An 18,509-nucleotide genomic window follows, 5' to 3' on the forward strand; every position below is an offset into this window, starting at 1 on the left:
ATGAGGGAAGTCACTGAGGCTCTCTTACACAATGAGAAACACATTCATCTCATTCCGTCTTGCCAGAGACAAGCAGGAAGAGCGAGCACAGGGTTTTGCACAGAGTGCAGGCTTTCCCAGGGTGCCATTAACTGCACGCACATTGCCATGTGTGGTCCTCAACTGAACTCGGCCATATTCATCAACAGAAAGGGATTCCACTCCCTCAACGTGCAGTTAGTGTGTGACCACAGGCAGCGCGTCATGCAAGTGAATGCCCGCTATCCTGGCAGCAGTCATGATTCTTTCATTCGGTGGCAGTCCTCTGTTCCACCTGTATTTGAACCAGCAAGGCAGGTCAAAGGCTGGCTACTGGGCAACAAGGGTCATCCCCTCATGACTCTGGTCAGGAATCCATGCACACGTGCACAGCAGGTCTACAACGAAAGCCATGCTGCCACAAGGAACATCATAGAGCACACCATAGACGTCCTCAAGCAATGATTCTGCTGCCTGGACTGTTCTGGAGGAGCCCTGCAGTACTTAGCTGAATGGGTATTGAGATTTGTGGCAATTATGAAGGAACAGCCCTTGCCACCACCTATCAGTCATGAAACTGAGCAGCAGGAACACGGGGAGGAGGAGGAAGAGGAAGGGGGGCTACAATGAAAATAGACCTTTTCTGCCAGGGCTGTACATAATCAGATTATTTATAAGCAATACTAGTAACCACAACTACACCTTCCCATTCACCAACAGTCCCTTCCTTTTCTTCTATCATTGACCATCACATTATCCTCTTGCTGACAACACATGTTGGTTCCTCACTCGGTTCACCAAAGAAATAAAAACCATCACCAAATGCAATTTCAAATCCAAATTTATCATTTCACTCATTAAATAATGCTTGCAAAATGAAACTAATCACGTGTGTCCATTCCCATAATGCCTGTCTTCCATGTGCCTTTACCTTTTCCCCAGTGGCTGCAACCTGGGAAGTGGAAGCCTGCTGACCTTCAATTGAGGAGACTGCAGATGGCTTTGGAGGGCCCGGCTTCAGACTGCACCATCTCGGCATGGGCTGCAGCAGTCTGGGCCGGCTGGCTGACAGGACTGCACGAGCACTGGTGAAGTGACAGGGGTGGGAGCAGGAATGCTGTCAACCTGAGAGAGGACAGCAGGTTCCTCCTCCATGGAGCCACTGCCACTCTACCGGCGTGGTGCCTCAGCAATCCTGGTGATCTGCTGGAGAACAAATTGCTGGACTACTGTGATGCCCTGTAGGCCCCTTTCAACAGTGGTACCCAGAGCCACGATGGCAGTAGTCTGAGCTTCTAAGGCAGCAGTCCGACCTTTGATAGAAGCTGTTTGTGCTGCAATGGAAACTGTGACATCGGCCATCAGATGCTGCATCATGGTGGGTTCCAGAGGTGCGCTGATGGAGGTGACCACCTGTTCCATGTTGGAAAGGATGGGCTCCAAGTTTGGCGCAAAACCCTGCGCCAAGTTGGAGGTGGACTCCTCCATACCCCTGACATTGTGCACAGGCTTTCTGGCAGGCTTTCCAGTGCACCAAGCATATGGTTGTATACACCCATCAGCCTTCTTCAGTAGCCTGGCCCAGCGAAGGTATCATCTGACTCCTCAGCTGCAGAACTATTGTGTGACCTCGCCCTCCGGTGAGCTAGCACCTGCGGTATCCTTTCCCCCCACCCTGGCTCCTGCATACCACGTGTAGGTCCCTCCTCTTTCCTAGCTTCTAAAGTACGTGCAGTGTCAGTCTCTGAGCTGGTGGCTGCGAGTGTAAGATTGAGTGACGCTGTCTCTTCATCATCACTGTCTTCTTCCTCCTCTGACTGGGAAGGTTCCAGTTCTTGGGTGTCTGAAATGAAAAAGGGACAAGGATTGGATTGTTGTGAGGGGAGAGGAGAAAGTAAGAAGTGTGTGCTTATGCCATCTGCAGCTTGTGAGTCAGAAAAGATTGTGGGATGAGGAAAATCAAAAAGTTGGTATGCAGGTGCAGCAGGTGATCAAGAAAGCCAACGGAATGTTGGCTTTTATTGCTAGGGGGATAGAATATAAAAACAAGGAGGTATTGCTGCAGTTATATAAGATATTGGTGAGACCGCACCTGGAATACTGCATACAGTTTTGGTCTCCATACTTAAGAAAAGACATACTTGCTCTCGAGGCAGTACAAAGAAGGTTCACTCGGTTAATCCCGGGGATGAGGGGGCGGACATATGAGGAGAGGTTGAGTAGATTGGGACTCTACTCATTGGAGTTCAGAAGAATGAGAGGCGATCTTATTGAAACATTGTGAAGGGTCTTGATCGGGTGGATGCAGTAAGGATGTTCCCAAAGATGGGTGAAACTAGAACTAGGGGGCATAATCTTAGAATAAGGGGCTGCTCTTTCAAAACTGAGATGAGGAGAAACTTCTTCACTCAGAGGGTGGTAGGTCTGTGGAATTTGCTGCCCCAGGAAGCTGTGGAAGCTACATCATTAGATAAATTTAAAACAGAAATAGACAGTTTCCTAGAAGTAAAGGGAATTAGGGGTTATGGGGAGCGGGCAGGAAATTGGACATGAAGCTGAGTTCGGATCGGTCAATGCCCTGTGGGTGGCGGAGAGGGCCCAGGGGCTATGTGGCCGGGTCCTGCTCCGACTTCTTGTGTTCTTTAGATTTGTGGTTGGGATCAGATCAGCCATGATCTTATTGAATGGCGGAGCAGGCTCGAGGGGCCGATTGGCCTACTCCTGCTCCAATTTCTTATGTTCTTATGTTCTTATGAGGAAGAAGTAGGAAAAGAGGAGGATTAGGAATGCAGAGACCCTCATCATCGATCCCTCCAGAGCCACCAATGGCCACGGTCTCAGCAACGTCCCTTCCCATGATGGCCAGCATTGTCTCCTCCATGGGCATTAAAACGTGCAGGCCTGTTTGTCCTCCTCCAATTGTTTGTTGCTGCGTCCTGTTACACACCACCTTATCCCTTCAAGAAACAGAGAAGTGTGTCAGTAAGTGTTCTGCAATATGTTTGGGTTATGTGGCTGTCATGGATGAATAGCTGTCAGTATGTGTGAGCTGTGAGTTGTGGTTGTGAGGCTTGCAGCAGTGCTAAGTGTGTGAGAATGAGGTAAACCATATGAATAGTTGAGTACTGATTGATAGAGACTGTTGGTAGGTGGGTGAAGGGGGGTGTAGTGAATTGAGCAGTGGATGAAGCTAATGGCGCAGTTGGTAGGATATGTCATTTGAAAATTGAATTCACACACCTTGACAACTCGTGTCAGATCATTAAAATTCTTCCTGCGCTGCATCCATGTTCTTGGAGCTGTACTCCTGGCATTGACCTCCACTGCTTCTTCCTCCCACTGCCTCCTGAGCATATGTCTCAAGGGTCTCCTGCACCCCTTTGTCTCTCCCTCTCTCCACCTCTTGCACCAAGGTTTCCAGTGTAGCATCAGACAACCTTGGTGCACGCTCTCTTGCAGGTTGAGACATCTTCACAAAGCTTCTTCCAAAGCAATCCACTTCCCGACCCCAATTCCATCAGCCACAGTGCATCTCCCCTTTAAGAGGTGCAGGCTGCCTTTAAGTAGCCCTAGCCACTCACGCTATCGATGCGTGTAGCCAATGAACAGCGTGGGTAGTACTGGCTGCACGCAGCAATCATGGAAATCAGCAGGTAGCATGAATTTAAAGTCCTGCCTGTAGCGCTATGAAAAGGCATGGGTTAATGGCGTACCACAATCGCCACACCTGTATTCAGGGCATATCCAATTTAACCCCCACATACTTTACAAATGTAAAGGATTATGATTCTAAGATCATTTCCAGTCACTGAACTGGAATTAACGATTAAACAAAATAGGATTAAAAGATAAAAATCTATGCACAGATGAAGATGAGGTGCTCCCTAACAATGGCTCCAAAATTCTGAGTCCCATAATCTGCTGCTGGAAGTACAGTGGAGTGGGGCTTCCGCACTATGACCCTGACTCTGACCCCATCGGAAACCTCAGGATCAGCTCATTTCAATATTGTTGGGCGGGACAAAGATGAAAGTCATTCAGTAAATATTTGGTTGCACCAGGGACAGCCAAAAACCTCAAGGGGGAAGTGGAGGAAGCATCTTCACCATTTAAAGCTGGACTGCCCTTAAAGGCAATTCTGCAAGGAAGAGAAAGAGAAAATGGCACCAAGCAAAGGAGCCAAAAGAAGAGCTGCAAACTTTACCAAGACTGATGTTCAACATCTCTTAACTGAAATGAGGCAGAGGAGGGGTGACATTGTGATTGTCGGCAGAAGACCAGCAAATGCAGCAGCTAGAATCATGTGAAAGGAAGTGGCACAGGCAGTGAGTGGCAACTCCCTAACTTCAAGATCCCAACTCCAATGCATGAAGATGTTTAATGGTCTCAGAAGGCCAGCAAAAGTAAGTTTGATGACTGAAAGCTGCCATTAATTTATATTGGAGACACTTCAGACAATAAACCAATATTTACCATGAAAGTCCATTCACAAACATAAGGGTTTCAACGTGAGCACTAAACGAACTGTATCAACACATGCCTATAGAAGACTTAAATGGATGTAGCACCTGGCAATACATGCATACCCTTTGAAGGTGAAGAGGTGGAATGTGAGCTGTGAGGAGGATGTAAAGAGGCTCCAATGTGATTTAGACAAGTTGGGTGAGTGGGCAAGAACATAGCAGATGCAGTATAACATGGATAAATGTGAGGTTATCCACTTTGGTTGTAAAAACAGAAAGGCAGATTATTATCTAAATGGTGATAGATTGGGAAAAGGGGAGGTGCAACGAGATCTGGGTGTCCTTGTGCACCAGTCGCTGAAATCAAGCATTCAGGTGCAGCAAGCAGTTAGGAAGGCAAATGGTATGTTGGCGTTCATTGCAAGAGGATTTGAGTACAGGAACAGGGATATCTTACTGCAGTTGTACAGGGCCTTGGTGAGACCACATCTGGAGTATTGTGTGCAGTTTTGGTCTCCTTATCTGAGGAAGGATGTCCTTGCCATGGAGGGAGTGCAACGAAGGTTTACCAGACTGATTCCTGGGATGGCAGGACTGACGTATGAGGAGAGATTGGGTTGACTAGGCCTATATTCACTAGAGTTTAGAAGAATGAGATGTGCTCTCATCGAAACATATAAAATTCTAACAAGACTAGACAGACTAGATGCAGGGAGGATGTTCTCGATGGCTGGGGAGTCCAGAACCAGGGGTCACAGTCTCAGGATACGGGGTATGCCATTTAGAACTGAGATGAGGAGAAATTTCTTCACTCAGAGGGTGGTGAACCTGTAGAATTCTCTACCACAGAAGGCAGTGGAGGCCAAATCATTAGATGTATTCAAGAAGGAGATAGATATATTTCTTAATGCTAAAGGGATCAAGGGATATGGGGAAAAAGCAGGGACAGGGTACTGAGTTAGACGATCAGCCATGATCATTTTGAATGATGGAGCAGGCCCGAAGGGCCGAATGGCCTACTCTTGTTCCTATTTTCTATGTTTATAGAATCATAGAATCATAGAAGTTTACAACATGGAAACAGGCCCTAAGCTAGTCCCAATTGCCTGCACTTGGCCCATATCCCTCTATACCCATCTTACCCATGTAACTGTCCAAATGCTTTTTAAAAGACAAAATTGTACCCGCCTCTACTACTGCATCTGGCAGCTCGTTCCAGACACTCACCACCCTTTGAGTGAAAAAATTGCCCCTCTGGACCCTTTTGTATCTCTCCCCTCTCACCTTAAATCTATGCCCCCTCGTTATAGACTCCCCTACCTTTGGGAAAAGATTTTGACTATCTTATCTATGCCCCTCATTATTTTATAGACTTCTATAAGATCACCCCTAAACCTCCTACTCTCCAGGGAAAAAAGTCTCAGTCTATCCAACCTCTCCCTATAAGTCAAACCATCAAGTCCCGGTAGCATCCTAGTAAATCTTTTCTGCACTCTTTCTAGTTTAATAATATCCTTTCTATAATAGGGTGACCAGAACTGTACACAGTATTCCAAGTGTGGCCTAACTAATGTCTTGTACAACTTCAACAAGACATCCCAACTCCTGTATTCAATGTTCTGACCAATGAAACCAAGCATGCTGAATGCCTTCTTCACCACCCTATCCACCTGTGACTCCACTTTCAAGGAGCTGTGAACCTGTACTCCTAGATTTCTTTGTTCTATGACTCTCCCCAACGCCCTACCATTAACGGAGTAGGTCCTGGCCCGATTCGATCTACTTTATGTTTATGAAGTCTCATTATCTCTGTGGGAACTCCACAAGAAAAGTGAGGAGAATTCTCAAATAGTTGCCAAATTCAACGGTCTCGTGCAGGAAAAGATTGTGCACAATTCCCAAGAACAACAGGCTATGGGGGAGGGATAGCAGACATCCGCATCTTGACATTACAGGCAATGGAAGCAATGGAAATACTGGGAACTCACTCGCCTAAAGCAAGTAGAGGATGAAGATGTGAAAGAGCCTGTACCCACAGATGATTTGTGCTAAGAGCTAATAGTCAAAGATCTCTTTTTTTAAATATTCATACTCCGAGGAGACCCTTACATAAGGAAGGAAAACATGGACAGTAGAAAACTCATTATATTTCTTATTCTTCTTATCTCCACAGAAGCCGGAAGCAAGAAAGATGCTTCTGGCACTCCAAGGCAACTTGGGAACGAAGAGGACACAGCAGAATCACAGACAGTTGCTGTGAGACAGTTGTGAGACAAACTGAGCAGAGAGAATTTCAGTAATGATTGTATTATAGCAATATAACATCTATAATAACCAGGATGCTTCACTTAGTTTAAATCTATAATCCTTCAAAACACTCCATTCATCATTAAAAGCAGAAGTCCGACGACACTTTCAAGTCCACAAAGATCTTTTTCAGTTCCAGTGCAACTTTATGTTTTCAACAAAAAATCACAATCGTAACAACAAATCTGACACTAAAAATCATAAAAGATTTCTGGAACTTTACAACTGTGAAGTCAATTAGACACACCACTGTGCACTCTCCTTGTGACTTTTCAATTTTTTCCCTCAGTCCTATTTTGACACTGCTCCTCAGTGCTGGCTGAGAGTCTGGGATCTGATCCTCCTCAGGAATTTAAATTTCTAGACCAGTCTGAAGAAAGATTCCCCATTGGGAAATCCATACTGTGTATATCATGTTTCAGGATTCCTTGGCCATTTCCTCCCAGAAAAGTTTAGGTCATAAAACCTAAACCTTTATAAAACACTGGTGAGGCCTCAGCTGGAGTATTGTGTTCAATTCTGGGCACCACACATTAGGAAGAATGTCAAGGCCTTAGAGAGGGTACAGAAGAGATTTACTAGATTTACCAGGGAGGAGGGAGTTCAGTTATGTGGAGAGACTGGAGAAGCCAGGGTTGTTCTCCTTAGAACAGAGAAGGTTAAGAGGAGATTTGATAGACGTGTTCAAAATCATGAATGGTTTTGATAGACTAAATAAGGAGAAACAGCCAGATGCAACACGAGGAAACATTTTTTTATGCAGCGCGTTTTAATGATCTGGAATGCACTACCTGAAAGGGTGATGGAAGCAGATTCAATAGTAACTTTCAAAAGGGAATTAGATAAATACTTGAAGGGAAAAAAATTACAGGGCTATGGAGAAAGAGCGGGGAATGGGGCCAATTGGATAGCTCTTTCAAAGAGCTGGCACAGGCATGATGGGCCAAATGGCCTCCTCCTGTGCTGTACCTACAATGATACTGTGATAACCCAATTTTAAAATGTGTTCTGAGCAAAAGCTGCCTAAAACATTTTAGCTTTTCAGAACAGCCGCAAGCTGAGTTGTGATTCTGTAAGCAAAATTTTTTTTAAATGAGTGGGAATAATTGAATAACTCTTTCAAAGAGTCGGTACAGGCACGATGGGCTGAATGGCCTTCCTCTGTACTGTATCATTCCAAGATTCTATAATTATTATGCAAGATGGGAAAAAAAAATTTTGGGAGACCAATCGATAGACGATTCGTTAGCAATGTCTGCATATTCAGGAAGATGTCTGGTACCTTGATGTTCGTAAACTCTTTTGATTTCTGTGAGTCAGGGAGAGAGGCTTTTGAAAATCAGAAAAGACACCAGAAAGGCAGGTAGCAGCAGGCTCTGTCCTGGTCAGAGATTGTACTTTTACATTAAGTAAAGGCCCTTCTAAAGTGGGTTAGCATGTTCTTTATTTTTTTAGTATGCAAATAAAATTTACACCAATTGTACCATGCATCTCTCACCGGGCTCTGTGTTCTGTACGTTTTGCCACAGTTTACAAATCAAACTGAACATTGCCTCACATAGTCTTAACCTGGTCCACTTTTGGAGAGATTGAAGGCTTACACGTGCATAAGACACGGAGATCCAGTCCAGAACGCAAGGAAGTTTCATTGTTACATTCCTCTCTACATGTCACAACAATGAAACCAGCATTAACATTCCTTAGCTGTTCATCTAAGTTATCTATGTTTTATAGTGACATATCTAGATGGGCAATTCCGAGAGTGAAAATGACGGAATTTAGGATGGGTGATGTAATTGCCATGGCTACACTCTTCCCCTAAATAGTGGAATATAAATCAAATTATTAAATCAAAAAAGACACAGAGGGATATAGACAGGTTAAGTGAGTGGGCAAGAAGGTGGTAGATGGAGTATAATATGGGGAAATGTGAGGTTATTCACTTTGGTAAGAAGAATACAAAAACAGAAACTTTTTAAATGATGAGAAACTATTAAAAGTTGGTGTTCAGAGAGGTCTGGGTGTCCCTGTACAAGAAACACAAAAAGTTAGCATGCAGGTGCAGCAAGCAATTAGAAAAGTAATTAGATGGCCTTTATTGCAAGGGGTGGGGGTGGAGTGCAAAAGTAAGGAAGTCCTACTACAATTGTACAGGGCTTTGGTGAGACCTCACCTGGAGTACTGTGTACAGTTATGGTCTCCTTATCTAAGGAAGGTTGTCCAAGAGGAGAGATTGAGTAGAATGGGTCTATACTCTCTGGAATTTAGAAGAATAAGAGGTGATCTCATTGAAACATATAAGATTCTGAGGGGGCTTGACAGGGTAGATGCTGAGAGGTTGTTTCCTCTGGCTGGAGAGTCTAGAACTAGAGGGCATAGTTGCACGGTAAGGGGTTGGCCATTTAAGACTGAGATGGGGAAGAATTTCTTCACACAGAGGGTTGTGAATCTTTGCAATTCTCTACCACAAAGGGCTGTGGATGCTCAGTCATTGAGTATATTCAAGGCTGAGATCGATAGATTTTTAGACTCTAGTGGAATCAAGGGATATGGGGATCGGGCTGGAAAGTGGAGTTGAGATCGAAGATCAGCCATGATCTTATTGAATGGCGGAGCAGGCTTGAGGGGCCACATGGCCTATTCCTGCTCTTATTTCTTATGTTCTTATGTTCTAAATGGTTCTAAGCTGCAGGACATAATATAGGAGAGGGATCGGGGAGCACTGGCAGATAGTTCACTGAAACCAACAATGTAGTGTGCAGCTGCAGTAAGGAAAGTTAATTTGATCTTCGGATGTACCGCTGGAGGGATAGTGTACAAATCCCACGAGGTGATAATAAAATCTCTACAAAGTACTGGTATGGCCAAACCTGGAGTACTGTGAACAATTCTGGCTGCCATATTACAGTAAGGATATCCAAGCTTTGGAGGCAGTCCAGAAAAGGGCTATGAAACTGACTGCACTTAAGGTCTTAGAAAAACCTTAGGATTGTTTGCTCTAGAGAAGAGAAATCTCAGGGGAGATATTACTTAAGTATTTAAGGGAATGGATAAATTAAAGCCCGCTAATCGGAAGTAATTTCTGTAGGGGTTCTCCCGATCTCCCACCGCAACTTTGGCAGAAGATCAGTGGAAAGTCCGGAGAAATGGCTGTCCTTTAATCCTACCTCATTGTCGAACGTAAATATTGATAGCCCGATGATCCACCAGTGCCAGCTTTACTTCCAATCATCCTTTGCACCATACAAACATGGCTGTCTTAGAGAAAATAAGAAGGATTCTCAAATTAATAAAAACAAATGCCAGCACGTATCTTATGTAAATATGTCAATTTTAAAATAAAACTTACATCTCCATTTAGTCATGAGGACATCAATATCCATGAGTGAATTCAGTAGCTGGAATGGCACCTGGAAACGTGGTTCTTCTCTGGAGATGATAAAAGTAAACAATTGATTATCTTCTATGGTTTCATCTCCATTTTTAAGTTATTTCAATTTCTTCCCTCTCCTTAGGTCTTCTGAGGCCACTCACCATCCCTGGTCAAACCTCCACCTCCCCATGACTTCTGCATGAAAATCTTCTAACACAGAATTATTAAGATTTACAGCACAAAAGGAGGCCATGTGGCCCATTGTGTTTCAGTTGACTCTTTGGTAGAGCAATCCAAAATGAATCACTGCTCCACTCTCTCCCCATAGACATCTATCTTCTCTTGTATCAAATCTCCAATTATTCCTTAAAGGTTACAGGGTTAACTTTCAACTTAGGCGGGGGTTGAAAACCTGCGGTATCAGATTGCTCGGCCAATACACACCCCACCCTATTTCCCTTTCCACTGACTTCAAGGGAAAGGAAAATCAGGCAGTGTGTATAACAGGCCAGCTGTCCGATACCGCAGGTTTTCCGCCCTTGCCCGAGTTAAAAGTTACCTCCACAATAGTCTCTGCCTCACTGGGACTGTGTGACAGTAGCTGGAGGTAAGATTATGGGCTCAATTTTAGGGGGCAATTGCGGATACGTTGGGGGTGTGGGGCTCTGAAAATCGCAGAAATCCCATTCGGGTTCGGAAGCCGGCTCCAACCCGTCGACTTCCGAGTTTCCCAGGGACCCACCTGTGTGCGCATGGGCGACCCGAAAACGGAAGTCCCGCCGGCAATTAAAGTCGGCAGGATGACAGTTAAAGAGCTAAATGTACTTCATTGAGGTTCTTAAGGCACTTTACCTGTGACAGATTAAGTAATTGTAATGATTTTAACTTACCTGGGCAGCTTGCCCACCACTTCTGATTAAAAAACTAAATAAATTACATAAAAAACCATAGTTAAAACACAAAATGAACCAACCTTTGCATCCTGCTCCGATGTCTGATGTCTCCCTCACCGATCTCCCCTTCTTCACCCACCCAATGTCCTCCTCTTCACCCCCACCTGATGTAACCCTCTTCTCCCCCCCCCCCGGATCTGCCACTCTCCACCCTCCGGATCTTCCACTCTCTCCCCCCCGGATCTTCCACTCTCCCCCCCCCGGATCTTCCATTCTTCCCCCCTCCGGATATTCCACTCTCCACCCTCCGGATCTTCCACTCTCCCCCCCCCCCAGATCTTCCACTCTTCCCCCCCGGATCATCCACTCTCCCCCCCCCCTCCCGGATCTTCCACTCTCCCTTCACCCCCGAACTTTCATTCCAGCGCCGGATAATGTCTTGCTCTCTCTCTATCTCCCCCCCACCCCCCCCCACCTCGCGTTGCAGCTCCTGATGGCAGCCAGCCTGTCAATCAGGCTGGCTGTCGGGCTCGAAACCCGGAGAGGACGTTAATCATCAGCAATCACCATGCGATCGCATCGGAAACGGTAAGTTTTGTTCATGCAGGTTTGCCACGCGCACCTTCACCCCCCCCCCCGCTGCCAACCCGCCACCATTGCAAAATCAACCCTTATGTCTTCATTTCCTATCTATGAAGATACATCTGACCTCCATGATATCATGGGTGAGATTGATATGTGGTAAATTGCAGCCATGTAATGTCAGTATTTAAACACACTCTGACTTGTATTGTGTCCTTTCATCTTTAATCAAAGGCAAGTTGATTTTTACATAGTTTTCCTCAGAGTGATGCCAATTCTGGGGAATAGAACATTTTTCCACTTTGGGCACCCCATATCAACTTCAAGCACTTCCAAGTTAGAGTAACATAAGGCCACATGCAAAGTAAAATCTCTACTACCTCATCTAGGGGTAAACCTTCCACAGGGGTTCTCGTAATTCTTCCAACATAACTTTGGCGGAAACCATAGAGAAATAACTTAAATGGCCGATAATGGCATTTCACAGGAGTTTCCGCTGAAGTTACGGCGGGAGGTCAGGAGAATTCCGGGTAACGTTTTACCCCCTATCGTTTTTCATTCAACCCAATTTCAGATGGACACTCCTACTGCATCACTGTGGCATTTCCATGTTCCACACCAGCAATACTGACATACTGAGATTGCCAATTGGTGCTGAACTGTGGGCAGTTTGTTGCAGTCAGTTTTTATTTGGGTATTCCACTCATTTCACGTAGGCCACCTGACCAATTCCATGCACCAGCCCTTGCAGCGGTGAGCAGCGCTCACAGGAAGCTCATGGAGAAAAATGTGAGCGTACAGCCTGTGATTTTCCATCCATTAAAAAAGAAAGCCTTGCATTTATATAGCGCCTTTTCACGACCTCAGGATGTCCCAAAGCGCTTTACAGCCATTGAAGTACTTCTGAAGTGCTGTAATGTGATGTAGGAAATACGACAGCCAATTTGCACATAGCAAGGTCCCACAAACAGCAATATGATAATGACCAGATAATCTGTTTGTGATGATGGTTGAGGGATATATATTAACCAGGATTCTGGGGAGAACTCCCCTGCTCTTCTTCGAAATAATGCTGTGGGATCCACCTGAGAAGGCAGACAGAGCCTCGGTTTAATGACTTAAATGAAAGACAGCACCTCTGACAGTTCAGAGCAGTATTGAGGGAATGCTGCACTGTCAGCCAGGATTACATGCTCAAGTCTCTGGAGTGGAGGCGAGAGTGCTACCACTGAGGATCGGCTGACACACAACCTGCTGGAACTGTGTCAGAAAGGAATCAGCCCTTTTGTTGAATCAATCTGGACTGGATTTGAATGCAGGTCCCAGAGGAAAAGGGACAGTTATCTCGTCCACTATACCACTCAGATCTTTCGCTGTATTATTTTGATTTTACTAACCTGTAAAAGTAGATCATGAGAGCTCCCTGCAGCGCCTTATAGGATACTCTCCGTTCACCTGAAGGGAAAAAAGCACAATAGTTAGCCATGTTGTAACCTACAGATTACTAATCAACCTCTGCACATAAGATTTCTAAATAACAATTAAATTAAAACATCTGTGAATGCGAATACAACAACAGGGTTGATTTTAACCCTATCCACCTGGCAGAATCCTGGGTGGGTGGGCAGTTAAAATGCCCTGGGGTACATACCCACTGGAAGGCTGCCTAGATCCTGCTGTTTCAGATTTCACAGATGCTTCTAGACTAAGCTGCCCTCTAAAAGTCAAGTCCTACTTTAGATATGCTAATTAAGGCCCGATGACGTCACCAGGCCTGGCAACGATTTTGACTTTAGCCTGAGTGGGGAAGCCACTGTGGCTTTCCTGCAAGGTAAAGGCCAAAGTGAAGAGGATTGGGAAGCTGAAGAGGCCCTCCAAGTATGCTTCTCACTTTCCTTTGTGGGAAGTTTTAGACCTCCCTTGCCCTGGACCCTCCTAGAACCCCTTCCCCACACTTACCTGAGTGCCGGCGGGCAGACATGGCCCACACGATTTTCCGGGGGCCGGCAGCCATTTGCCGCCCACTTCCCGCCCGTTCTGGTTAAAATAGCTGTGGCTTCACACTGCCATGGGTGGGCAGGAAACTGAAACTAGCAGTTTCCTGCCAAAACCCACTGGCAGTTAAAGACCACACCCTCTCCCCCCAGCAATTCAACCTAAGATTCTACTAATTGTGTTAGGCATCAAGAAAGGAATGCCTGCTTAGCAATCATGTTCCCAGCAGTTGTAAGCTATCATGTAGCCCTGTAGAAATGACAGTTAGTGCCATCTCTGAAAACATTAAGTGCACAGCAATTACAACAAGGAAAACTGATGCAAGTCTGTCATATGCTTAGTAACAGATAAAGGCAGCAGGCCCAATGGACTAGGCAGCCCTCCACTGATGCTATTCTCTCACCTAGGGGAACACTTTGAGGTACAGATCTATAAGTAGCACAAAGAAGTCTGCAAAATACAAAGAGGAATCATGGCATCAAAGCATATTAAACTACTCTCACTAAACTTAAAATTAATTCACTTTAAATATTTCTTGCAGTCTATTGTTCTTTTTTTCATTTTGCAGAAAACAAAGCATTAAATATTCAAAGGCAAACAAAGGTCCTGACTCGTGTGATGACCATGTGGGTGCTTGGGAGGTCCCTAAGAGCAGTGGTGACAGATACCTCATGAATTAATTTTCTTTAGTAGAGATTGTGGAGGAAACTACGTTGAATTTCCAGACCTCATTGCTTCGTATTTAAAGCACAATGGGGATAGCATTTAGTGGTCTCCCAGCACGCAACTTGGCTGAAGAACATAAGAACATAAGAATTAGGAGCAGGAGTAGGCCATACAGCCCCTCGAGCCTGCTCCACCATTCAATAAGGTCATGGCTAATCTTCTACCTCAACTCCACTTTCCTGCTCTATCCCCATATCCCTTGATTCCCTTAGTGTCCAAAAAAGGATGTTATTTATATGGACTTCCAGGAGGCATTTGATAAAGTCCCACATAAGAGACTGTTAGAAAAAGACAGAAGCCCATGGAATCGAGGGAAAAGTACTGACTTGGTTAGGAAGTAGGCTGAGCGAAAGGCGACAGAGAATAGGGATAATGGGTAGGTACTCACATTGGCAGGATGTGACTAGTGGAGTCCTGCAGGGATCTGTCTTGGGGCCTCAATTATTCACAATATTTATTAATGACTTAGATGAAGGCACAGAAAGTCTCATATCTAAGTTTGCCGATGACACAAAGATTGGTGGCATTGTAAGCAGTGCAGATGAAAACATAAAATTACAAAGTGATATTAACAGATTAGGTGAATGGCAAATGGAATTCAATGTAGACAAATGTGAGGTCATCCACTTTGGACCAAAAAAGGATAAAACAGGGTACTTTCTAAATGGTAAAAAGTTAAAAACAGTGGATGTCCAAAGGGACTTAGGGGTTCAGGTACATAGATCATTGAAGTGTCATGAACAGGTGCAGAAAATAATCAATAAGGCTAATGGAATGCTGGCCTTTATATCTAGAGGACTGGAGTACAAGGGGGCAGAAGTTATGCTGCAGCTATACAAAACCCTGGTTAGACCGCACCTGGAGTACTGTGAGCAGTTCTGGACACCCCACCTTTGGAAGGACATATTGACCTTGGAGGGAGTGCAGCGTAGGTTTACTAGAATGATACCCGGACTTCAAGGGTTAAGTTACGAGGAGAGATTACACAAATTGGGTTTGTATTCTCTGGAGTTTCAAAGGTTAAGGGGTGATCTGATCGAAGTTTATAAGATATTAAGGGGAACAGATAGGGTGGATAGAGAGAAACTATTTCCACTGGTTGGGGATTCTAGGAGTAGGGGGCACAGTCTAAAAATTAGAGCCAGACCTTTCAGGAGTGAGATTAGAAAACATTTTTACACACAAAGGGTGGTAGAAGTTTGGAACTCTCTTCCGCAAACGGCAATTGATGCTAGCTCAATTGCTAATTTTAAATCTGAGATAGATAGCTTTTTGGCAACCAAAGGTATTAAGGGATATGGGCCAAAGGCAGGTATGTGGAGCTAGATCACAGATCAGCCATGATCTTATCAAATGGCGGAGCGGGCTCCAGGGGCTGAATGGCCTACTCCTGTTCTTAATCTATCAATCTCAGTCTTGAATATACTCAACGACTGAGCATCCACAGCCCTCTGGGGTAGAGAATTCCTAAGAGTCATAACCCTCTGTCCATAATACTGTGACCTACCTGAAGAAGAGCTGGAAAAGACAGGCAGAAATGTAAGGTAACACCAAAGGCGTACCGTCCAGAACCATTACCACACAACCCATGAATGTATTGCTCCAGACACAGATAGCAGGGATTGACTGAAGAGCTCTGCCTTAGGAGGCTAAGGTATTGATTGTGCCATGCCTTCTCCTACAAGAAGACTTCCAAACAACATCTGCAATCTGAATGGTACTGCCAATGATTTTCAAGGTCACCGGAGCCATCAGTCTTTATGCATCAGGCTCTTTCCGGGCTAGTTCCAAGATATCTGCAGTGCCATCCTATTTGCTACCTACAAATGTCACCAAGGTGCTTTTTTCAGGATCCAATGCTTTCATAATCTTCACCACTGAGCAGTAGTAGCGCACGAAAGGGTTGCACAATTCTATATCCCATTGAGGGATTCCCACAAGTAAAAAGGGTAACTGATTGCACCCTTGTTACCATTCCGCTCTCTATCCATAAAGCTGTAACCTACAACTTTGCTATACAAAGAGGTTTAATCATGAAAGAATCCAGAAACTGTGCCGGTGCAGGAGTACAAGAGGTGACAATCAGGGAGTAACTCCTTAAACAACAGTTTAACCTGGATGACTGGTGTGCTAGAAGCTAATACTCTATACGTTTAGCTAAGTGCATGAGCTGCCCCTTTAAGTAACCCTCCTGTCCACATTTACCAAATATACTTTTAGCAATATTGTTTAATCTTCCCTCCACTATCACCAATGGCCCTCTTTTGTTGTGAAACTGCATAATTCTGCACAAAGACACCGATAGCACAATGTACGCATGAAGTGCACAAAATTTATTGAATACATTGAGAGATGTGTTAATGATGTCAGTACATTGTGCCACTGTCCTTCCCCTTTGTTTGTTTTCATATATTCATTCTTGGGATGTGGGCGTTGCGAGCAAGGCTGGCATTTATTCCCCATCCCTAGTTGCCCTCGAGAAGGTGGCAATGGGCTTTCTTCCTGAACCGCTGCAGGCCGTGGTGAAGGTGGTCCTATAATGCTGTTAGTTAGGGAGTTTGTGCTGGTGGATTGTGTTTAATATTTAACACCTAACCCACTGTTACTTCTAAATGATTTCCTAGTGGGAGGACTATATGTACTGGCTGGCTGTAAGGTTTCACTGACAGCCTGCTTGGGATATGCATTGTAAGGTCGCTGCAGGTAAGTCAGCTACATCCATTATTGCGGTAGCTCTGACTGTTGCAGCCTCTGCTTTCAGCCCCTTTCTCCCATGCACGGTGCACCAGGCAATTCCTGGGGAGATTGGTGGTATCAGTGCTATAAAGTGTACACCTCCTTCCCTGACACCTTGCAACACTTGGCTGGTAATCCTGCATTCCCTCGCATTGCAATGCCCAATTCTATAGTACTTTTATGCAGTAAACATCTGTTTGCCTTCACATTACCAATTCCGCTAATGCCTCCTAATTTCAATTCACAGCTAATTAAGAGGATTAGTGCTTTTCCTTTCCATGGCTGGCCCTCTGTGTGGGAGATATAGCCCACATTTAAGCCCACACACTCATTGGGCTAAATTGTAACAATGAGGCGGGGGTCAATAAGCGGGTGGGAAACCGGGAAATAATTTTCATGCATGTTCCCGAGCGATCACAACTCAATTGAAGGCACTCAATTCAACTTCCGGGTTTTGCGTCCTCAAGCTGCGCAGCAGATGTACTGCACACCCATATGACGTGATTTAAAGCCCACTATTTAAAGGGTCAATGCAACAATGCATTTTGAAGGAGAAAGGAGTAAACAGCATAATGGAACAACATAGAGGAAAGGCAGCACACAGGCTCTCGGATGCCTCTCTGGAGATACTACTGGCTGCTGTGAGAAGCACGAGGAAGGTGTTATATCCAGGTGACAGAAGGAAGAAACCTGCTTCTGCCACCAAGAAGGCATGGCTGGAGGAGGCTGAATAGGTCAGCAGCAGGAACACGGTGCCCAGGACTTGGCTGCAGTGCAGGAAACGGTTTAATGACCTAACCAGGTCAGGAAGTGAGTAACAGTTCCTGATTCACCTGCATTCTGTGGTGAACATTACCCCCCTCACACTGCCCTGCGAAGCCTACTCCATCACATCACTCCTCACATCCACTTAAGACTCAGTGTCAAGTTACCTTCACTTTCTGTGCACTTCTTCATCCCCACTTTGTGCAACCACCACTCCCACTCACCCCAATCCTGATGTCATGTTATGAATATTTCTGATAGTCACCCTCTGATGCATCTCATTCATTGTCAGCCTGACCCAGAGCAATGCATCCATTGGGTGACCTCATCACCCTCACTCAGTCACATGCCTGTACTTTCTCCCCTTGTAGAACAGAGCTCAAAATGCAAGGGAGAGGAGTCAGACTGGAGGTGGGCCACCACAAATAGTGGCCCCGACAGAGGCGGAGGAGGAGGCCAATAATGTCCAATTAGCCGAACGGTGGAGTGCTTGTTGAGATTGGCACCCCACAAAAATCTGGTGATAGAACTGTAGCATCCCTCACACACAAGACAAATTGATGTTATCAATGATTGACCTGTTGCACACCTCAGTATGTTCATCGCAACATTACTTCTGCGATGATTCTTAATATTGCTGTACATTCTCTT

At 45.1% G+C, this 18,509-nt stretch overlaps 1 protein-coding gene across 2 annotated transcripts in view; it reads right to left on the bottom strand.

The window, feature by feature from the left end:
* The window catches only part of LOC137300528 (tryptophan 2,3-dioxygenase-like), a 96,360-nt gene that overhangs the window by 1,339 nt on the left and 76,512 nt on the right, over nucleotides 1–18,509 (bottom strand). Inside the window, exons 9-11 of one of the 2 annotated variants that reach the window (XR_010958136.1) lie at nucleotides 13,034–13,091; nucleotides 10,138–10,217; nucleotides 9,956–10,042 (exon numbers count right to left, since the gene is read on the bottom strand). Coding sequence is in view for 1 of the 2 variants with exons in the window: in XM_067969682.1 (XP_067825783.1) it covers nucleotides 9,956–10,046; nucleotides 10,138–10,217; nucleotides 13,034–13,091 (229 nt within the window). In the remaining variant the exon portion in view is untranslated. Of the gene's footprint in view, nucleotides 1–9,955; nucleotides 10,047–10,137; nucleotides 10,218–13,033; nucleotides 13,092–18,509 lie in introns of both variants that reach the window. The other variant, XM_067969682.1, reaches the window with a different exon arrangement.

This window comes from Heptranchias perlo, chromosome 1 (genome assembly GCF_035084215.1).
Source record: "Heptranchias perlo isolate sHepPer1 chromosome 1, sHepPer1.hap1, whole genome shotgun sequence".
Classification (NCBI taxonomy): Eukaryota; Metazoa; Chordata; class Chondrichthyes; order Hexanchiformes; family Hexanchidae; genus Heptranchias; species Heptranchias perlo.